This window comes from Psammomys obesus, unplaced genomic scaffold (genome assembly GCF_907164565.1).
Source record: "Psammomys obesus unplaced genomic scaffold, mPsaObe1.curated_primary_1811, whole genome shotgun sequence".
In the NCBI taxonomy this organism is placed as follows: Eukaryota; Metazoa; Chordata; class Mammalia; order Rodentia; family Muridae; genus Psammomys; species Psammomys obesus.
The window spans coordinates 39,550,232-39,574,471 of NW_026585504.1; the positions used below are offsets into that span (position 1 = coordinate 39,550,232).

The 24,240-nt window shown below is 38.2% G+C and overlaps 1 protein-coding gene across 1 annotated transcript in view; it reads left to right on the top strand.

The window, feature by feature from the left end:
• The first annotated feature begins 425 nt into the window (after positions 1-425).
• Positions 426-24,240, top strand: part of Hsd17b12 (hydroxysteroid 17-beta dehydrogenase 12) — a 93,342-nt gene continuing 69,527 nt past the window's right edge. The window contains exons 1-3 of the mRNA XM_055602925.1: positions 426-492; positions 7,242-7,321; positions 9,702-9,777. Of these exons, the coding sequence (XP_055458900.1) occupies positions 426-492; positions 7,242-7,321; positions 9,702-9,777 (223 nt within the window). The remainder of the gene's footprint in view (positions 493-7,241; positions 7,322-9,701; positions 9,778-24,240) is intronic.

Here is a 24,240-nt window from a genome sequence, read left to right on the forward strand (position 1 = left end):
CTATCTATCTATCTATCTATCTATCTATCTTTTAACCAGTCACAGTCTTAGCAGTGGAGACTCATACATCTCTATCCTGTGGAAACCTGTGTTATTAATTCCATAAGGTGAAGTATAGAAGACTGTGAGATCCTAACAGTATAGTTGTCAAGGAAGGGGCAAGTAGAATAGATGATCAAGTGAAAACCTCCAGGATGGAAGCAGGACTCTGCCATGAGTATGTCTCAGTCCATTTGAGTTGCTAGAACAGCTGCAGAAATTTAGAAAGCCAGAAACTTAAGTCCTCATTGTACTGCATGCTGAAAGTCCAAGGTCAAGGTGCCAACAGGCTTGCTTGTATTATAAAAGTGTTTTTCAGGTTAGTGACTTGCTGTACCCCTGGAATGCAGTTTCCTTGCATGGCAGGCTAAATAAAGTTAGGCTAAATGAAGGCAGAGAGGCTAAATAAAGGCTACATGCTCTATGAAGCCGTGATGAATCCCATGCAAAAAGGTATAGACCTTATGGCATAAACACTTCTTAAAGGCCCCACCTTGGCCTACTATTACATTGGCCATTGAATTTCAACACCTTAATTTTAGAAAGGACACATTCAAACCAAAGCAGAATATATACTGAAAATTAAAAGAAGTATGCTTGTGAAGAGGGTGTTATCTTGGAGGAAGTGGACACATTCCAGCATAACTGGTGTAAGGTAACATGCCAAGGACTTGATAAAAGAGGAGAGTAGGGGGTTTATTTCATTCATTCACTAATTCATTCATCCACCAGAACTTCACTAGTCATCTCCTTTCAAAGTCACTAGCTTAGCAGTTGGCCTGTAGAAAGAGACAGGCACGGCAGGCAGGTTTTAGGCAGGAAAGTGATGTTCAGATTTGTACTTTGGAGTGATCGCTTTGGCCCAGGCATGGAAAATGAATACAGGAGGAATAAGGATAATGTGTCACAAATGCACTAGAGGTTGTTTTAGGAGTTCCTGTGAAAGATGAATGATAGGAGCTCCAGGTGGTAGAAGTGGGAAGTAGTGATTGGATTTGTGGTTTTGATTTTATGTAGTTGACAGGAGGAGATATTGCCATTGTCACTTCCTGGCAGAGGAATGAGATTATAAAGTAGTTTCTAAAAGTGATAATTCTTTTTTAAATGTTATTTTATGTGCATGTATGTGCTTGAGTGTTTGTATGTGCACCATTGTGTGCAAGAGCTTGCAGAAGTCAGAGGAGAACATCGGATCCCCTATAACTGGATTGCAGGTGGTTATTATTGGATTCTGGGAATTGAACCCAAGTCCTTTGCAAGAGCATCCAGTGCTCTTAACCACAGAGTCAATGGAAAATGATTATTGTTAATTGTATATTAACAATATACATGCATTGAGTGAGAATGGAGAAAAGGCCCCATTCCATAAGTCCTGTGTGTAACTGTGATAATTTTTAGAGTTTACTGGATAACACCAGTGAGGTCCCTTGAGCAGATATTTTCATAAAGTCCCTTTCATGATCCAATGATATTTTACTCTTCCCTTTCAGGGCCTATAATAATGACTTCAGTAAGGTAGACATTTATTTTTCACCTTTAAATAGTAGATATTTTACATATGCTTGGTTCTCCATGGTAATCTGGGACAGAAGAAAGGAAAAAATTTTAAAAAGAAGACATAGTAATGGGTATTAGGGGATTTGAAACCAGAGGTCTCTATCCTTAAAGTGACTTCATGGTTAAAGAGACCTCTAGAGCTCTAGTCATTTTTGAATTGTGTAGAGGAAAAGGAAATGGCTTCTATAAGACAGCTTAGCATCTTTCTGCCAGAATTCAGTTGCATAGCCAATTTAACTGCATTGGAGGTTGGACTAAATATGTATCCCAGGGCATTATGTTCTGCGCCATGACTTAGTACTCTCTCCTTTTTACTTTTTGAGATGGGAGGTGTTCTCTGTAGTTAGGCTGGTCTGGAACCTCTCATGTAGCCCAGGCTGGCGTAGAAATTACATACCTCCTTTGTCATCCTCCCACAGTCTGGATTTATAGGTATGTGCCATTATTATACCTGAGTAAAAGCAAATTTCCCACAAGAAAGGAAGGGAAGGAAGCATGGTTAGTGGGGAAGGCAGCTAGCAGGCCCTGACTCGGGGGTATACATGAAAGATAGGCACCCAGTATAGTTTTTATGCATTGCATTTTTTTCATTTCATTGTAGCTCTGAGTGCTTACTTTTTGATGTGTGCTTGTGTGCACGCATACACAATGTATTTTAATAAACAAGCAAAACCAATAAGGAATACTTCTGGATATTTGTTTCCCAAAGAGAAACCAAGAAAATATCTTGAGTGTTTTCAAGTCATTCTGTTCTATCTTTGTCTATCTCTCACTAATCAGTTAGTAGAAACTAATGCATTTTTAAAAATAGAAATCAAACAAATAAATAATGAGCAGATAATTTTTATTACATTATATTTAGAAAATAATGATTCATTTTAAGAAAATCTTAAGTGATTTTTGGGAAGCACTGCTTCCTGAGAAACTGGAGTAGAAATGGAATTTGCTAGCTCAGTTTTGCTACTTTTGAGTGTGTATTAGTAAAGAGCCTTGTTTTTTTTTGTGTGTGTGTGGTTTTTTTTTTTTTTTTTTTTTTGAAATGCAATGCCTGCACATGACTGAAAAATTTAACAGTGAAAAGAATTAATAACAACAAAAACAATCTTTCTCTAATTTTTATGAGCTGCCACCAGCAAACTCTTGATTGGTGATGTTTTGCATAGCTTCCTAAGTTTAACAATGGAGTTTAACTGCCCTAACAGTAAGAATGGTCAGATCTTCACAGAACCACAGAGCTATTTTTTATAAAAATACTAAACTTGAATCATGTTAATGAAGTTGTAGCTTTAAAGCAAAACAGGACATTTCTTGTAATTGTACTGCAACTTCTGTCTTCATTTTTTTTCTACATTCATTGGATTTTTTTTTTTTTTTTTTAACTTTCAAGATAGGGATTCTCTGTGTAGCTTTGGCTGTCCTGGATTCACCTTGTAGACTAGGCTGGCCTTGAACTCACGGCGATCCTCCTGCCTCTGCCTCTGCCTCCCTGAGTGCTGGGATTAAAGGCATGCACTATCACACTGGCTAGGATAATTTTTCTCTTTAATTAACTAAGAATTACTTGTTTGTATTGTATATTATTTAAAGTATTATATTACTAAGTATATGTCCTGGAAAACACCCCCCCCCCCAATTGTCTGGCCATTGTGTGTAACATTGATTATTATGGAGCTGAGGTGCCTGAAAGAGGCTCACTTCTTGTAGTTTCTGATAATGCAAATAAAAACATTGATTTTCAGAGAGCATGATAAGGAAGTGTAGTGTTATCCTGGATGTATGCTAAAACAGAAAAAGGCATTCAGTGACAAATAAGTGTTAGGCCAGATTCATGAGACCCCAAAAGACCACCAGGAGTCAAGTCCATTGCAAAACACATGAGGATCTTTTTATTACAAGCTATAGCTCGGGCTCATATTCTCCTACCAGAGTGGTTGAGAGCAAGAGCCACATACTAAGGTTAGGTGGTTGATTTAAGGATTCCGGTCCCTCCCAGCATGCCCAAAGCAGGAAAATTCCTGCCTGCCAAGTGTCTGTTGGTTGAAACACAAAAGGGGATGTTGCATTTTGAACTGATTGGCTATAGGAGGGCCCCAAACATTTAATTGTCTGGCTTCCCTTGTTTGGCTGTCCTAGGGGATAGGGGCTGGTTTCCTAGCAACTGTATCTCTAGTGGGTAGGAAAAGAACGCAGTAAGTCTAGTTCTTCCCTGCAAGTGGCTGGACACATCTCTACCTGTCTGGCCTTTGTTCAGGCTTGTGCTTTAAACTTTGATTCAATAACTGAAAAAACTAATTTTTAATTCTTTGGTCTCTCATGAGGGAGTCTGACTGAAGTATGGAGTATAGATATACTGTGTTATGGGCTTATGAATTGTGACAAGTGTACCATACTCATGTAGGGTGTTAACAGAATGGTGAGTAAGGATAGAGGTAACTCTTTAAAGAGTGAAGTGTACTGACTGCACTCTTTAAAAATTGTGCATCTAAAGGCGTCTGAAAAGTTAAAAATGTATTTAAAACTGTTTATCAAAAAAAATGTTTTTTGGAGAAAATACTCCCAACTCTACTATTATACTAGGGTAGGAAAACCTGATCTAAAAAAACATGTGCTTCAATACAGGAGGGAGGCAAGAAAATTCCAAGATGCTGTCCCAGCATTTGATTAAGAGAATGAGCAGGCCAGAGTGTAGCAGGAGGAGAGCTGGAATGCTTGGGGTGCTGTGTGGAGAACTGTAGCATGAGGTTGTTAAAACATGGATGTATATACCTGTAGTCTCAGCACTAGAGAAGTATAGACACAGGGATGAGAAGGCCCTCCCACTGAGCAAGTATGAGGCCAGTTGGGGTTACATGAGATTCTTGTAAAGAAGCAAGCAGCAGCAAATTGAAGTTTTCAGGGGAGAGAGGAGGACTTAAAAGACTACAGAAAGGTAGAGGGACAAATTTGTATCTAGGAAAGATAGAAAGTTGACTGGGAAGTGAAATGTAATTACAGTCTAGTGTTTGGTTCTGGGTGGATATTTTACCATAAAATTGTATAACAAAGACCTTTACTGGCTTTTGTCCTTGCTTGCAGAAGGAGAGGGAAAGGGAGAGAGGGACCAGGAGAGGGGATGAGGAGGGAGAGGAGGGGAGAGGTAGGAGAGGCCATGTGGGAGCCCGCTCCTAAATCCTGATTTGTTTGTTTGTTTGTTTGTTTGTTATTCCAGGTGGGCCTTTGGTAGTTGAAGCTAATTAATTGTTCATGCCAGAAAGGCTGTGATTAGAGGTTGCATCTTTGAACCTAGCAGTAAATGTGCTTATCTCTGGTTTGGGAAGGAGAATTAGGACTGGGTTCCCTCCTGTGTATTTGAAACCTGAACTTGAGTGGAAGTCCTTGTTACTGATTACTATAGGACTATATTGCAATGTTTTACACAGTAAAGAAAACAAGAAAATACAACAGGACAATTCAACATTGTGAGTGGTAAAATGCTTTAGGTCACAGAGTTTTGCAGAGTACTTGTAGGCATCAGAGGAAAGAAAGGCTTCTTTTGCCTTAAGTGTTCTGGAACAGGAGTTCCAGATGGAGCCTGGAGGAGGCTTTGAAAGGAACAAAGTAGGAATGAGGGTCTGGGATCTTAAAGAAGCAGAAGAGAAGAAAAAGGGAGAGTTGGAAATAGCTAGCATGTGCTTGTTCTTGGCTTGTCATGTGCTGGTGTGTCAAGGAGAGAATACAGGATGAAATGTGGAACCTTGGGTCTTCAGAGACAAGAGATGAGAATGCTGGTTAGTTTTGTATAGATAGTTTTAAATGTGTTACAGACTGTATGAATGAATGGTCTTTACAAACAAAGCTATAACAATAAAAACACATAGATAACCTTGGAAATTACCATGCAGCCACTTTTGAGAACTGACAATAGAAGAAGTTAAGTATTTGTTTTGTGCTCACATCCAAGTTCTATGTTAAGACAACCAATTAGTAAGGGGGGGGGTGCTTGGTGGAGATATTCCAGCTAGTTAATGAGGGAGAATTATAGTTTCAGATGTCACTTTTGCAGCCTAATGAATAAATCGCTGGACAGTGATGATGCATACCTGTAATCCTAGCACTCAGAAGGCAGAGGCAGGCAGAGCTGTGTGAGTTTGAGGCCATCCTAGTCTAGAGATTGAGTTCTAGGATACATAAAGAAACCCTATCTCGAAAAACCAAACTGGGGTAGCAGTTAGGAATAATGGATCACAAGATTGATTACCTATGGCGGTTAACCCAGCAAACAAATCACTGGACTTAGGGAGCATTTGAACACACACAAAAAAATTAAATCTGAACTTCATCAAGTATCTATATCCAATTACCAAAGAATAGAAGAACATGTTTTATTAGGGGAATGCAGTCAGCAAATGACAGGCTGAGAAAGCAGAAACCCATTATCCAGGATATTCACCTGTAAATTGAGTTGAGGGTGAGAAAGGAAAAGAGAGGAAGAAACAGAGACCATTGTAGAAATTTGATAACCATTTTACTTTTTTATGTATTTATTTTTTGACATGAATTAACATGATATTTGGGACTAACTTTAAAGTCTGAGCTCAGTGGATAAAACCCACCCTCAAGCCTGACAGACCTCACTTCAATCTAAGAACCCTTGGTAGAAAGAGAGAACTACCTCCTGAAAGTGGCCCTCAGACCTCCAGATCTGTACTGTGGCACCATGTGTGCTCTGCATGCGCATACTTTCTTACACCCACATCTGGATACACATGCCTGCACACATGCCCGCACACATACACACAGATAAACATTTTTAAAATAAAATAGAAAATCTGAGATGAGAGGGAGTATGTATAAAGGAAGTAAGATTAATCTGAATTTGATCATTGGTTCATTGGACCATAGTTACATGAAGGTTTGTTTTCTGTACATTTTAGGTTTTTTTTTTTTTTTCTTTTCTAAAAAGATTTTAAAACCATCTGGAAAAAAATGGTGGCTGATCAGGCACTTCATAAATGTACATTTCTTTGAATGGGCACTAGGAAACGAATATCTTTTTTGACTGAGCATAATGTTATATTTGTGTTGTATGTGTCGTAGTTCATTTTACTGCTGTTAATTATACATTGTATGTCTATACCTCATTCTACTTACTCATTCTTCTGTAGATTAATATTTAGGCTTTACTAGCATATAGCATAAACACTAACAAAGCTACCACAAACATCTTTTGGTAGACCTCAGACACTTTTTTTGAGGATTGCTGGCTTGTAAGGCAAACATCTCTTTAGTTCTAAACATATTGACAAATAGTTTTTTCAAAACAATTGTGTCAGTTTGGTACTACTGGTAAGATAGGAGAACTTCGGCTTCTTTACATCCTTGCTAACACTTGAGATTTCAGTCCTTTCAATTTGAGATGTTGTGGTGGGTAGGTAGTTCTAAATTTGAATACTGTTGTTGCTTATTTATACATTTACCTGTTTCACTGAGAATTGAACCTAGGCCCTTGTGCATGGGAAGTTCTGTGTTCTACCACTAAGCTGCACACCAAGCCCTAGATATTGCTCTTTCAAAATCAAATATTGGACTAGTGTTTTTGGGTCTCATTGATGTTCTCTATCATTGATATCATCTGTCATTGATGTTCTCTGGGCACTTCCTTATAGCTCTTAAACTAAACTATTCCTCTTCTTTCTCAGTTGTTACAGGTAGCACTGATGGAATTGGAAAGTCGTATGCAGAAGAGGTACGTGATTTTCATGATCTGTTTTAAAAATTAGAAAAATAGAATAATCTCATACAATAATAGTTTTGATTCAATTTTATTACACTTTTTTTGTTTTCTTTATTTTTAGATAGGGTCTTACGATGTAGCCCTGGCTAGCCTGAAACTCTCCATGTGGACCAGCCTGGCCTCAAACTCCACAGAGATCCTCTGCCTCCTGGGCACTTTTTTTTTTTTTTTAAGATTTTAATTTATTTGTGTGTGTGTGTGTGTGCGCGTGCGCGTGTATGTGTATGTGTGCGTTTATGCCGCACAGGAAGTCAGAAGAGGGCATCGAGTCCCCTGGAGCTGGAATTACAGAGAGTTGTGAGCAGCCTTACATGGGTGCTGGGATCTGAGTTTGGGTCCCCTGCAAGAACAGAACACTCTTAAATGCTGAGCCATCTCTAGCCCACATTTATTTATTTGTGTATATGTGTCTGTAGATGCATGCACACCACAACATGCAGGTGAAGGGCAGAGGACAACTTGTGGGGCGAGCCAAGTCTTTCATTCCAACATGTGGGTCCAGTGGATCGAATTCAAGTCATTAGGCTTGATGGCGAAAGTACTTTTACCCACTGAGCCATCTTGCTGGCCCTGGTCGTTATGCTAGGGAGGTCTCTACTACTGAGATGTATTGTCTCAGCCCCTTAGAATAATGTAAGCCAGTTTTCATACAAAACTGAATTTGTGTCCTCATGATTAGGTCATGGTAAACATTTTTAACAGAAATGGCAATAAAAACGATATTAATCCTCCTGACCTCATCCTTTCAAGAGGCACAACACACCATGTGCCCTATTATTGATGGTGTAAAGACAAATAATTCATTAAGATGTTTATTACAATTTATTATAAAAGTAAGAGGGAATATGTGACATGATACTTTGGGATTCTATATACCTTATTTTCTAGCTAATTTTTAGCTCAAAGCTATTCACATCCAGTGACCATTTAGCCTGAATTAGTTTACTATAATAGTTTAGTGATTTTTCTAATACATTTCTTCCTCTGTACCCTACGCTAGTCTATATCTAACACATTGTGTAGCCCAGGCTGACCTTAAGCTCATGGCTGTCCTTGCTCTAGAGTTACAGTCCTGAGCTACCATGCCTGGCTGGTGTGTTTCTTTAAACAAGAGCTTTTCCTGTCCTTCCTCCTTTGTTAAAATGTGTTTCTCTCTCTCTCTCTTTTAAAGAATCCATGGGCTAATGGATTCTTTAGTGTTTTTATAGCAGATTAATTTAGCAAATTACCAGGCCTTGTTATTTTTATAAAAAATGATCTTCCACAGCTCATTTGCAATATTACGTCTTACTTAATAAAATCTGACTTTAGAATTTACAACCGGGAATTAGTTTACTGAATCACTTTATACTTTACATCACCCAGAGTGCTGCTCATTTGTAAAGTTTCTGGTAGTTCAGTACAAAGTTTTAAGCCTGTTAATGTTCTTTCTCTACATCTTTGTCTTCTGAGTCTCTATGACAGGAACACATTGCTGTGAATGTTTTTTTACTCTGTGCAACATTACAAAGTGTATGTAGAAGACTATTTTCAAGAAATTATTTATTACTTTATTCATTAGCAGTGGTTAGTGGACTTTACCTTGGTTGCCCTTTAATTTTAATGCCAATGCTACTTACTACTGTGACAAAATACCCAACAAAAGCAACCCAGGGAAGGCTTAGTTTAGCTTCCAGTTCAAGGGTAGAGAAGTTAGGGCTACAAGACCTCAAGGCAGCTGATTATCTTATATCTCTAATCATGAATTAGCAATACATGTGCTCAGCTTTTTAACAATGATCCTGAGACCTAGCCCATGGGATGAACTGCCCATGTGTAGTCTTCTCTCCTTAGTTAGACTTTTCTAGAGTCATTCTCATGGACACACCGGGAAGTGTGTTTCCATGGTGATTCTAAATCCAGTTGACAATGATGATTAACCATAAGTTCCAAATACAAATTTTAAGATTGATATAAGAACTGCTGACATTTTAGCTGTGGTTTTTTTCCCCCACTAATAACTGTTCTGTGTATCTAGCCTATGAAAACTTTTTAAATCCTAAATTGGAAATTACCCAAGCTGTAGCATATAACAATGTAAAAAAGCCCACAGGTACCTTGTAGGTAGGCCTAAAATAAAAAGTAGAAGCCACCATTTTTCCAAAATGGTTTGAGATTTAAATGCTTGGTTAGTTCTGGGCAATCTTTTTTGGAAAATGTTCATTTTGGATCACCAACTCAATAAATATGTTTGAATTGTCACCTAGTGAGAATTCCTTAAAATGGGAATACAGCTAATTTATGTTTTATATTGAACTTCAGAGATGTGATTCAGATCTCTTATTGTTTTCAGTTAGCAAAGCGTGGAATGAAGATTGTCCTGATCAGCAGGTCCCAGGACAGACTGAATCAGGTTTCCAGCGATATCCGTAAGTTTTCATATTTTAAATCCAGATCATCAAACTAGTGTAGCCAACCTAAGTTGTGTTTCAAGCAGTACCTAGTAGCACATTCCTTTAGTGTTAAGTAAATGCTGAAACTGCTTTTTGTATTGCTAATGGCATGTTTTAAATTTCTAATATAAAATAAAAAGATTTTTGAGACAGCTTCATTGTTCATCCTTGAACTTGTTACATAGCAGATTGGCTTTGAACTTGGGATCCTCTTGTGTCAGCATCCTGAATGCTAAGATTATGTTTTGTTTTGTTTTAATTTAGAAATTTTTATAACTCTTCAAAAAAAAACTTCATCAATTTCATCTGAAGAATTATTGTGATGTCTTTTAATTACACATATAGTTCAGATAAGAGTTGAATTAACTATTTTACCATATTCTACTAAAATAAGTTACTATTAAAAAATATCCTAGAATATTTTGAATTTCAGTGTTTCTAAATGCCTGGTGCATGTGATTGAGATCCACTGGGACAGGAACCAGCGCATGTGACAGGGAAGCTATAGTCTTCCATGCCAGTTAGTGACACTGAATTCTGTACCTTATCTTTGACATGCAAACTTAGCCGATTGACTTAACTGAGTGGATAGATAACAGTGCAGGTAGTTTTCTTGGTAAAACACTGTGCTGTCTAAGGTGAGCACACTTCTCAGTGTGATGTGCGAGGCTTGTATGGTTGTGCTGGTCCACTCAGGTGGCTTACTGGAATGAGCTGTGCTTGTCCCTGAACTTCTGTTAGGTAATCTGTAATGATGCGGTATTGTGAAAGGGAGACTTACACCTTTAAAGCTATGTTGCTGGCTCTGAAAAAAATGAGTTCTTTCAGAAATTGCTTTTCAGTTGGCATGACTAAGATAAAGTGTAAAATACTAAAAAACTTGTAAGAAGTAAAAAGAAATTTAAAATTTGGTTTCTGTTGGTGTCATATGTGTTGAGGGTTTTTTTTTTTTTGTTTTGTTTTGTTTTGTTTTGTTTTGTTTTGTTTTGTTTTTGTATGTGTGTGTGTGTGTGTGCACGCGCCTTTAAAAGAGCTGAACCAGAAGCTAGAAATAGCATCTGGACAAGGAAGCTAAGATCCAGTCTTAAGAAGACAAAGCCTGGACCCTACAAAGGACTGATGAATGAGTTGTATTTGTAGTTGGTTTAAGTTAAATTGATTACAGTGCCTGTTTCTAACTGATTCATGTGTTACTGACTTCTGAGAAACTAACAATTCCATTTAGATGGGAGAGGGCTATTATTAACATCTGTCTCCCATGGTCAGCCTTCCAAGGCGCTTTACTGCTCACTCCTTCACACACATCCTCTCCATCTCTGTGAGAGCTGAGTGTTTGTTCCTTTTCTCCAGATCTAGATAGTCTTGGTGAGCAGACTGTACATAAGACTTTGCTTTAGGTGCTGAGGATGGAACACAGAACCACAAGAAGGCTAAGTACTTTTGCTAGATATACCCTAGCCCCAAAGCCAGTTTTAGTTGGAGGTTCCCAGTATTAAGCATGTAGAGTTCAAAATATAAATTAATTTTGAACTTTACTGTGAACACAAATTTTTACAAACTGAGTGCTTAATGTATAGACTCCAGTAGATCTTTTGGCATTTTTATGTTTAGGAAAGATTTCAGCTATGTAAATGTGGTCCTGACCAACCAAGATGCTGCTTTGCAGTTTTTGCTGAAGTGTGAATTTGAATTAAGATATGACACCAGTGAGTCTGAGATAGTCACACGTGAGGGGAGGAATGTAACCTAGTGCTTGGGTCTTGGTCTTATCTCATTCTTGAGCACTTAGCAGTTATAGATTAATAACTCTCAGAGTGGTGAGGATGCTATGCTTGGTATATATAGAAATTCAGTATTAATGAAAGCAACTGCTAGTTGCTACAAATAAAGGTTCATAATCAGAAAATGTAAGCTTTGATTAAATGTAATGTTGAATCTTGAAATGTTGATAGGAATGAATTCACAATTTCCTTGACAGTCAGGGAGGCTTAGGAAGTGTGCCAGCTTGTGTAGAATTTGAGTGAGTCCAGAGATACAAGTTGATAATATTTGAGAATTTGGTTGATTTACAATGTGAAGTGACATGAATATTGGGCAAAATGTGATTCTATTCTGATACATTTGTGGAAGAAAAGACATTCATTGAATTGACCTTTAATTAAATGGACTATTTTTTTTTTCTGGGCAAAATATGCATAAATAGAAGTTATAGCAGCAGACCTTGTCATAAGCTGATGAAATATACATACATTACAGGGAATCTATAAATAGGGTAACGTTTTGAGATAGAGGTTCATGTATTTCACGCTGCTCTTGTACTCCATATATAGTTAAGGAAGACATGAAGCTGATCCTCCTAAGTGCTAGGATTACTGTTCTTACACCCATTTAAAGTGGTTCTAGTAATTGAACCAAGGGCTTAGGATATGCTAGCTAAATACTCTACCATTTGAGCTGCATTCCTAGTCCTATGACAAGCTTTAATTCACATGTGGGTCTATTTTTTGTCAGGATGTTTTTATGAGTGTGCTTTTCCAGGAAAATGGAGGGACCAGGATCACATATTGATAAAGACAGACAAACTGTATTTCTTTGGTTATACTTTGAATATCTTTTATTAAATGTCTATGTACTTGGTTCTATGGTAATCATTTGAGATACAGTGATGAACAAAGGATTCATCCTTGTTCTCCTGTAATTTGTATCCCAGTGAAAGAGACGTGAAAACAAATGATTTTTTAAAAACCTAAATAAATAAAAACCAGACAGATAATTAAGTAGCTGCTATTTGCCCTAAGTGCTACAAAGAAGATAAAGGGCTAGTAAGAGAACAACAAAAAAGTTATTTTGTATGGTGAGTTTTGTGAGATTGACAGGATACCTAATGCTCTATACTAGTGTGCAGTAAATGACATTAAATCCTTAGTGATGGAAGCATTCTCTGGGCCTCCTGGGGATAGAATGGTAGCAGGACTGTACTTGCACAAGGCGCACATGATAAGTCAGCTTCATCGTTCTAGTATTCTTGAGGCTTCTGGTCCATGCCTCTACCTTATGACATTAAATGAAGCCTGTCATAGCACCCATGTTTCAGTCGGCCTATAGTGTTAACTAAGCCCCTTCCATGTATATGAGCTGACCATCAAATCCTAGTTCTCTGGTGAGTCATATAAAGAAAGTTGGCCCATTCTGATTTTCTTAGTATAACATTAAGAATCCATTTCACACATTTCTCTTTCTATTTATACAAAGAAGCAAAGTTTATTTTTATGAATAAGCTATTAGCATATGGCTCAAAGTTGTGCATGTCGCCCCCTCCCCACCAAGGAATGCTGCAACCTAATTCTGTTATTTATGGAGATGAGGGATGACTGAGTTGAATTATGGGGAGAATTCTCTTGTAAGAAAACCACCCATGTCATTATTGTGTGAATAGTACCTTCAAACAGGGAAGCCTAATCTTAGAGGTCCAAAGAGGCCATTTGTGTGGGCAGTGTCACAGGAGGTCCAGATAGCCTTGGCTTTGAGAGTCTCAGCTTCTGTTGAGATTCCCTACTCTAACAATCTAGGTTTCACTTCTCCTGGTCAGTACATTCATGTTCACATATGAAACATGTTCATCTTATATTATAATCCTCCAACTTGAACATTTATGTTGCTTGTTAACCAGGTGAGATTTGTGGCAATATGACGCAAAAACCTTTCAACGCAGAAACTTCTTGAAAATTGCTACTTGAAAGTTCAGTGGTTCACCTTGTCATTTCCTCCCATGAGTATTACAGTGCAGTAGGAAGAAGTTGTAGCATGTGTAGGCCTTGTGCATCTCATCTTTACCCAGTGCAAATGTGGCAGTGCTTTGTCCCCTAGGCACTTTTTCAGTAGTACTAGACTCCCTGCTTCTTGCTGCATTGTGGGTGTTTTCCACTGAGAAGGAACTCTGCTCTCTGTTCAAAGGACACAGAAGAAACAATGTGCATGTTCTTTGGTGGTGTTCTCAGCAGCTCATTCCTGTTGCTGACTCTCAGAGTCACACAGGTTAGCTTAACAAGGCACATACATTCTGGCCAGTGAGTTAAACTCATCCTTCTCACTCCCTTGTGACTAGAAGAGGGAAGACGCAAGCCGAAGAGAAGGGGGCTCGTCTTGCTTCTCTCTGTCTGTTCCCCATCACCATACAGTCTTGGTGTTTATAGCTTTAGAAGCAGTTCTTTGTGGACACGAAGGCAGTTTTTCAGCAGTTAGAAAGGCTTATGTAGTTGAATAGGACTGCAGGTATCTCCAGGAAAGGTTAAGTGCCAGCCGGATATTTGGAAAGGAACCTGTTTCAGAGCCATGACCATGTAATGCCCTTATTTCATTATCATTGTGAGCCAGGATTATTTATTTGTTAACCATTTTTGCCAGTTTTCATTTGTCAAAGAGAAGAGCCCTAGCAAAATTTTAAAGCTGAGCTGGATTTTTATTTACAGTAAAACACAACAAGGAGCCCTAAGACAGAGCTCATAACTGTTAGAGCTGGTGGCAGTCACAGCTCAGCTGATCCTGTGGTGGTCAGCTTTTCTGATAAATCACAAACAAAGGCAGTCTTGTTTTTGTTTTGTAATTTATCTCCTGGTTGAAGCTTTAAGATGGCTCTGATTCCGTAACTTCATCTCTTTACTGCAGACCTTTTACAAATGAAAATTTTCCTGCTTTCCAGTGAACAGAGGAATAAGATTAAGGCAAAAAGTGTCCATTTCCCCTTTTTTGTCCTTATCTGTGATTAAATCAGTGTGACTAAAATTAAGATGTGTATTTGACATAAGTTTGTTTTTAAATTAAAAAAAAAATTCACTATTTTTGTGTGTGTGTGTGTGTGTGTGTGTGTGTATGTGCCATGGTAAATGTAAGGAGGTACAAGGATAACCTGGAGGGAATCAGTTCTTACCCACCACTATGTGGGCTCCTGAGGCTTGGTGCCACATACCTCTATCTGCCAAGCTGTCTGGATAGCTCTACATCATTACAACTATTAAAAATATTTCTCTTACATCAATTAGTTAATGAATTTGGTGTGTGCATGTGAGGAAATCCGAGGCCAACGTGCAGGAGTTGGTATTCTCCTTCCACCATGTGCGTTCCAGAGATCAAACTCAGGCCATCAGTGCTGACAGCAGTGCCCTTGCCTGCCCAGTCATCTCAGCACAGTTTCAGCTTCTCCGATGCAGTAACAGTATCATTAACTTGATGCCTTATTACATTTAGCCTGTTTACATAAGGCAACAACAGGCAGTAGTGAGCAGGTGAAGCCCGTGGTGTTTTATGTTTAGTGTAACTAGAAGCCCACATGGTAAGAGAAAGAGGAAATGCATATGCCCTAGAGTTGTATTTCTCCTCAGCATTGGATCCACGTTTGGGAGTAAAATCCCGTTTCTTTACTGGTGTGCCCATCACACTGAATGGAGATTTGACACTAAATGGTTATAAATTTGTTCTAGTTAATTATGTTCTGGTAGGAAGGAAGATAGATTCCTACTAACCAATGTAGATAACTATGCTGCCATGTGGAGTAAAATAACTCAATAGAGATGTATTATGCCTTATTTGGTTATTGTTCTTGTTGGCTTTGCAGACCATGCAAGCCAGTGAATGTTTTTTTCTACACAATCCGATCTGCTTTATGCCACACACTGGTTTATGTCTCAGTATCGCTGCATAACAAACCACCTTACATTGAACTGTGGTAAAGCAGCCACTGTTCAAATGATGGTTAAGTCCTGCAACTTAGAATTTGGCCAGCACTGAGGTGGATAATTCTTTTGTTCTTCATGCTGTTGCAGTCATTCAGTGATATGCAGCTGGTACATGCTCTAGTATGGAAAAGATAGCTGCCTTCACAGGTCTGGTGCCATGGCAGGATGTTGTTTGAAGGCAGGACTTACTCTGGACTGTTGTTACTTGGTTAACTGCGTAGCTGGATTTCTTGATTTCTTATATAATATTTTACTTCAGAGTGCAGGAGGACCAGGCAGACACACCTGTCTTTTTATGTCCTAGTCCTGAGATGCATATGGTTACCGTATTCTGTTCATCAACGCAGTCACCAGACCAGACTTTTCCCCTCTACACTTCTCCTTACCGCTAGGAGCGGGGGCAGGGCGGGGGGAGAGGGTCAACTCTGGTGTCTCATTCACAAGTAGAATATGCTCTAGTGTGATGAGCTATGTGAAAACTTTTTTCATTATAAAATCTTAATTCTTTATTTTCAAGATTTCATACATGTTGTGTGTTGAGTATACACTGCTGTACCCTGCCTACCGTGCAGCTGTACTCCCTACCCTTCTGTCTTGCCTCTGCTGTGCTCCACTGGACGCTACTTGATGCTGAGTAATCTCTATGTAGCATGGAAGACTGTCAGGAAGTACCATCCGCACTTGAAATTACAACCCGCTGGTGTTTGAAAGCTATACTGTAGTGTCCCAAAGAGTATTTGGGCTGAATTAGAGGTGACCTGGAGGAACAAAACACTCATAGCTTTCAATTCAGCTTGCCCAAGTATAACTAGCTACCCTGAGAATTAAAAAAAAAAAAAAAAAAAGAACACAGTAAAATTTGCTCATTAGGTTCATTTGGTCTTATAAAGTATCTGACTTTGGGATACAGAGTCTTTTAAATATTGACTTAGTTTCTTGGTATTGTCTATCTGATGCTTGTTCTTGGTGCCAGTGTTGTGTTATACTGGGTAGAAAATCTGATCTAGGAGTTCATTCTCCGCAGCATCAAGCATGGCCAAGAGTACTGATTCATCTTTTGATAGTAATATTTTTCACACACACGCATAATATATATTGAATTGTCTGTATTGTATATATGTCTTTGTTTGTGGGAGTGGTGGTACAGAGGAGGTTTTGAGCCCTCTAGAGTTGTGAGTTTACAGGTGGTTGTAAGCAGCCTAACATGGATGCTGAGAACTGAATTGTGATCCTTGGAAATAATAGTGTTTTATCCACTGAGCCATTTCTCATGTTTCTTCCTTGGAACTCAGGTTTGTTTTTAACCTCTGGCATGTGGTTAGGGCTATTAGATAAGCGTAGAGAAAGTAGGACCAGTTAACTTTTAAATGTAATTAGCATGGTCAGGGTTGAATATAATGTAGAACAAATCAGTTTGATTTGGGCAGTGGTTATCCTAAGGGCACGACCCTTATTATGGATTTAAAATATAGAGAAAACTCTAGAGACTTCTATAAAGTGTGTTTTTAAATTGTTGTCATATAACAAGAGTACTTAATATTTAGAGACATAACTTAGGAAATATTTTATTTGTAGTTTGTCATCATTGCAGAGGTTCTATCTTCAGAAGAGTGGCATATCAAATTGTATTCATTATCAGCTACACCTTGCCTACATATAATTGAGTAGCATGTTGACCCTCTCTCATTGATTTAATAGAGCAGCTCCCAGCAGAGCAGAGCTAAAGAGAAGTATGGAGAATGCACGGCATATCCTGCTCAGTGGTGCTACCTGATGCCTGTCTAGGAAGGACCATATTTTTTGGTGTAAAATGTATTGTAACAAATAATTTTAACTTTTAAAGTTAATTTACTTATTCATTTTATATCCTGATCGTAGTCTTCTCCCTCTACTCCTCCAAGTGCCACCCTTCCTTTCCCTCTCCTCTTCCTTTTCCCTTCCCCCTTCCCCAACCAGCCCACTCCAGCTCATCAAGTCCCATCAGGACTGAGCACATCCTCTTCTCCTGTGGCCAGGGAAGAGTGATCAAAAGCCTGCAACAGAGTCTATCTCAGAGACAATCCCTGTTCCCCTTACTAGGGAACACACATGAAGGTCTAGTCTATACATGGTCCTTGGTTGGTGCTTCAGTTACTCCAAGTCCCTCTAGGCCCTGGTTAGTGACTCTTTTGGTATTCTTTGGAGCTCCTGTCATCTCCAGGTTGTTCTATCCTTTCTCCCACTTTTCCACAAGACTCTATGCTTTGTCCAGTGTTTGGCTGTGAGTTTCACATCTGTTCCAATCAGCTGCTGAGTGGAGCCTCTCAGAGGACAGTTATGCTAGGCTCCTGTCTGCTGGCATAGCAGAATATTAATACTGTCTGGGGTTGGCTCTCATCCATGGGGTGAGTCTCAGGTTGGGGTAGGCATTGATTGGACATTCCCTCCATCACTGCTTTATCTTTATCCCTGCACATCTTGTAGGCAGGGTAAATTTATGGTCAAAGTTTTTGTGGGTGGGTTGGTATTCTCTCCCTACTAGGAGTCCTATCTAGTTAGATGGTATCCTCTTCAGTCTCCATGACCCCTGCTAGAGTCACCCCTATATCCTCCCAGGAGCCTACCCTGACCTAGGTCTCCAGCTTGTCACAGAGATGCCCCTGTTCATGGTTTCCCTTCTCTTTGCAAGCCCTCTGTCCTCCTGCCCTCACTCTTCCCAGGTCTTGTCTCCACCTTCATTTCTCTCAGTGTTCTCTCTCCTACCTTGTTCCCTCTCTTCAACCACTTCTGCTGTCTAGTCTTATTTCCCTTTCTGAATGAGATTTAAGCATCATCTTTTGGGTTTGGGTTCTTCTTGTTACTTCTTTGGGTCAGTGAATTATAGTATGGTTATCTTGTACTGTATGACTAAAATCTGCTTATAAATGAGTACATACCATGTGTGTCTCTCTGGGCCTGGGTTACCTCACTCAGGGTGAACTTTTCTAGTTCCATCATTTGCCTGCAAATTTCATTATTTCCTTGTTTTTAATAACTGAGTAATATTCCATTGTGTAAATGTACCACAATTTCTGTATCCATTCTTTGGTTGACGGTCGTCTAGGCTGTTTGTCGATTCTGACTATTATGAATAAAGAACATAGTTGAGGAAGTGTCTTTGTTCTGTGGTAGAGCATCTTTTGGGTATATGCCCGGGAGTGGTATAGCTGGGCCTTGAGGTAGAGCTATTCCCAATATTCTGAGGAAGTGTTAGATTGATTTCCAAAGTGACTGTACAAGTTTGTACTCCTGTGGGAGGAGGGTTCCCCTTTCTCCACATCCTTGCTAGCATGTGCTGTCACTTGAGTTTTTATCTTAGCCATTCTGACTGGGGTAAGATTGAATCTCAGAGTCATTTTGATATGCATTTCCCTGGTGACTAAGGATGTTGAACATTTTTTTTAAGTACTCAGTCATTTCAGATTCCTTTGTTGAGAATTCTCTGTTTAGCTCTATACCCTATTTTTAATTGGGTTATTTGGTTTGTTGGTGTTTGATTTCCTGAGTTCGTTATATATTTTTGGATTATTACCCCTTTGTTGGATATAGGGTTGGTGAAGATCTTTCCCCAATCTTAGACTGCTGTTTCTTTCTACTTAATTTGAGGCACACATTTGTAAAGACATTTAAAAAAAGAACATGAAGAGTTGCTAGGAAACTAGTTATATCAAAATATAAATCATAGGTGTCCAAGACTAGAAATAGCTTTGGGCCTAGTCAAGAGGGACAGAATTAAAAGAAAACACAGCTGCAGGAAACAAGTGTTGTTAGGAAATTTAACTTCTTCAGAAACAAACTTTTAAAAAATATTCAACACCAGGAGGCAAAAATGAACACAACAGCTCAAAAACATTTACAGACTGTTTTGGATGGGAGTGTTCTGGAGTAATCAGGAGACTTTGCTTACCAGGGTGGAGAATGAAGAGACAGGACAATAATTTATATTGTCATAGGTCAGTATTCCCCTCAACTATTTAATTTCAGTGTGTCACACCCAAATTGTACACGAATTTAAACAACTTAACACTTTCAATTTTTTCTTAAAGTTTATTAACTTTGTGTTGTGTTGCTGTAAGCTGGTACACATGACACATTGAATTTGCCATCCTACTTGGAGTTTTCTTTATGAACCTTAATCTTTAGAATTTGTTTCATAATTTAACTATGAGTGTGCTGTATTTTATAGTGAACTTAAGACCCATAGAAATTAAATTTCAGTTGACATTACAGAAGCAACAGAATCCCCTTTGGCACCAACTTTGTCAAACAGATGACATTTGATTTCTCCACAGGTTGTGAAAGTTACTCAGTTTAAATGATTTGTGGCACTGAGGTTTAGAGTCAGTTGATAAATTAGAAATGTGATGGTTAATCCCTGTAATCCCAGCATTCATGAGGCAGATGCAGGAGGACCAGGACTTCAAGACCAGCCTGGGTTACACGGTAGGTTTAAGGCAGTCAAGCTCATCCGTTCCTGTAATGAATGACTTTTTAGAAATTATAAGCCCACTTCAAGCATCAGAATCATTGCCTTTTTCTGATAGTTCTCATTTTCTTTTATTAGCTTTAAGTGACTACATAACTAGTTTCTATAAATGATTCAGATTTTATTTTATACTTAAAGGAGCTAGTAATTTGAATTTAAACCCCCTGGATTAAAATCTGTGAATTCGCTTTTTGCTTATCATGTTCTTTGCTCTTAGTTTCATTTTTTCCTGCCTGTGTTTCTAATTAACTGTATGCTTTTAATTATTTCATCACTTAGTTTATTAGGTGTAAATATTGTTCCTTTTGAAAGTTGTATAGATTATTTCAATAAGGAGTCTCAGAGATCATCCCTTTCACTCCCTTACCTAGATGGCCTTCAGTATTTTTTTTGTAGATGGTTTTGTAAAATTCTGTATCTTTTGAAAAGCATTTTTTAATCTGGCTATAAAATTCTTGCTTGATAGGGATGTGGTTTTCTTTTTCATTCCTTGTTATCTTATTTTGTTTCTAACAACTTAAGAAATAAACAACCTCCCCTGCTATCTCTCATTCTTACTGTTTTACCACTGTGTATAGAAACCTCTACCTTTCCTTTCTTTAAAGATTCTTTGTAAATAGTTTACTTTTTGTAGTTTCATCCTCTTAGTGTGTTTTTCTTTCTGTTTTGTCTGTACTTTGTTAAGCAAGATGGAACCTCAGTTCTTATATAAATGTTTTTTTATTTCATAAGTTTTCATTGGTGCTATATTTATTATTTTACTTGTTTTCCCCCGATTTGTTTTCAGCTACTACTATTGGTATGAATTTACATTCTTGCATTTTCTTACAGTGTCTAATCTCTTTTTACAACTTTTTAGTGTAGACATTGTATTTTTTTCTCTGTATATAAAATTTATTTTATAATTTTAATAGATTATTATTTTATCTTTATTTCTTAAATGTTTATCTACTTTCTTAAACATATTAATATCTGTAATGCCTTTTAATATTTTGTGTACTGCTTCCTCAATTTAGGAGGATAGCTAGTCTCTGAGTTTCTATTCTCTTCTTCACTACTGAGAAGAATATGAAAAATCATTGCTTCATGTATTTCAATTTTTTCAGTTTGAAGAAAAAGTAATTTTGTTGTAAGCTTCGGAGGCAGCAGATACATCTATCTTCTTCCCTCTTTTAAATATTCATGGATTTTTCTGATAAATACAGGATTATAAATGGCTTGGTTTACATAAGATTCTAAAGAGAAGGCCCTAAGGCCTACACATTTGCAGCAGGCTTGACCTTGCTTAGAGGAAAGTGGGCATTTCTGGAATGTTATGTTGCTGACTGTGGTGCTCTTGTAGAACGCATTGGTGTCTTAACTTTGCACATAAAGATGCTTTGCTATTTAGTTATGTTCTAATTTTGGCACACATGTTCTACTTGTCTAAGCTAGTATGAGACCCTGTTGTAAATCTGCTCAAGTGGTCAATCTCACCAAAGGTAGCTTATTTCAGCTTCATTAATGTTTGTTACCAGCCGTTTACTCATGTAGAGAACAACATCTGTAATATGGGTGGGTATTTTGTTAGAATTGTGCATACCTACCAATTAGTTGGCCCAGCCAAATTAGAGTGTGCTGGTTTGCATTTCCAATTAAGTCAGCTGCTTGAATGTTGCTCTTCTACAGCTGGCATGAGCATGTGGGAGTGCCCTGTACCATGGCCAGACACTAGTTGTACCTCTTAATTAAAATGTTTGCCTCTGTTTCTGTAAAACAGTGAGTGGTCTTTGCAATTGGATTATTGATGGTTCTGTGACTTTCGTATAAAAAGGCCCTCTTTTTGGGGGTTGGGAAATGTGGTACCAAGGTACTCTGAAGTGAGTGTGCATCATTTAATTAAACAGGTGTTTCTCCTCCCACCTGTAGGCTGTTGGTTGTTACCCTCAGTGGATAATTGTAATTGTACAGTTTCCACCTAAAAAGAATTTGTAGAAAGGCATGTTTGAAATGTTTATAATATGTAGTAGTTTTATGTGGGACTTGTGTAATTTTTCATCAGAAAGAGAGAGTACATTGAAACTTTTATGGGAATGGGTCACTTTGAAATGTGTCAATTACCAGTTATTCTGGTAGTCCCATTTCTCCCATTACTGATTAAGTGTAGTTTTTGTTAGATAATAGTCTTAAAATCAGTTATTGAGGTAATTTAAATGACCTAGTCCAGTGGTGCAGTACTATAAACAAAGAGATGAATCCACTAAAACCACAAGAACCATTCACACATTTTGATCTGCTTAGTTCCTACTCATTTATAAAAACAGCTAGTTACTAGTGAGCAGTACAGACAGGGAGCAAACTTGCGCTGTGCTTCCCTTCCATTTAAAACCATAGACATGTCTAGTCTAATGCCGAATCACTGGGGTGTCTGAAAAAATGTTAAGCCACATGTAACTATATCCCCATTGCGGAATATTACATTATATACATTTAGTTTGGGAAACATACTCTTCACATGATTTAACATGTGGAATATTCAATTATGAACATTTAGTTTGAGAAACATGCTTCACATGATTTAAAATGCTTTTTGAAGTTGTTGTTTGTGTGAATATGAACACGTTTAGAGGACAGAGGACAAGTTGGGGGCATTGGTCTCTTCATCATGAGGGTTCCAGCATCAACCTCAGGATGACAGACCTGGAGGTCAGCCTGTATCTGTTGAACCATTTGGCTAGAACCTCCTCATACGATTTTTAAAAATCTGCTCTGTTTTAGGAACTTCTGATAGGGTAATTTATTTTATATAACCAGAAACCAATTCTGAAAGACCAAGTAATTGTCAGAAATAGGCAGAGTTCTCCATTTTGTGCTTCCTGTTACTCAGTGTGGTTAAATAAACTGAAAATATGGTAGCTGGATAACTGGTAACTTCTGCAAGGTGCAGTCCAAAATGAGCATCAGCAAGAGAAATGCAGCCTGACTTGCTTGTGACAGTATCATGGCATCCTTAAGAAATAGACATATCCTGACTAGAATGGATTACTTGGCCCTGCCTTGTTATTTTGAATTAGTAATTTAGACTTAAAGACAACTTTATCTATTCCACTTTTGGTAAAAGCAAATGGTCTTGCACAAGCATTTGTACCACTTCCTAATCTGTAGGAAATGAATATTTATGTTTTAATCATTAAAAAACAACTATGAAGACACAGACCTGTACAAATCACCCAGGATCACTCAGTAGGCTGTACAGCTGAGCTTCAGTCATAGACCTTCTAGCTCCAGGTCCAGTTTTCCTGTTTTTGATAGTTCTTAAGTCTTCCAAACCTCCAGTTTGTGGTATTACTCTAGAATCCAAAAGCTCATTTAGTACATACTTTGTTTTCTAACCTTGTCATTTAAATGAGAGCTTTTGATTCTGAGTTTAGAAGTAATGGGTGATACTGCTCTCACTAACCTTGCTAGAAAGTCTATATTAATCTCTGTGTACCATTTAGTAATGGTTGTAAAAGTAGATGTTGGACTAGCAGTGTGGGGACACTTTCCTTGTTGGGCTCTGCATCTCTTACTTCAATACAGTTGGTCATTTTATTTGATCAATTTTTATGTAGTCACCTGCCCTTCATGGATATTGAAACTACAGGTTGAACCCTCTGTGTACTGTGCTTTTCCCTGTCTGTCCTGAAGCTCTGACATAGTAATGTAGTTATTTTTTTCTGGCCTTTCATGCTTTTCATACTTTTTCATGAGTACTCTTATGTATTGGGCACTGGGGCGTTTGTTATGTAACATAAGGGTTACTTAAACTTGAGCACTACAGTGTCAGAACAGTTGGTCAGATGATCAAAACTAAAGGACTAAGGGTTAAGGAGCATATACATCATAAATGTGCTGGACAGAGGTCTGAGTCATGACCCAGCCAAGATAAAGCTTGCTGATGTGTGGTTTTATCAGGCCATTCACATGGTATACAATGTAAAACTTTAGAACTTTATTTCTGAAACTCTGCACACAGTGTATTCTGACTGATCTTTATAGTGGGTAAGTGAACCTCAGTCACGTGGATTCTCTGCTGAGGGTCCTGTATTGAGTGTCACGTCACATAAATTTTAATTTACATCTGAAGAATGGCCTGTTGCAGTGAAGTTCAGCAGTTGTTGTTATGAATAGCTCCCCATATCTTTGTCCTTGCTTCCTTTTGTCAGACATCTATTTTTCCTC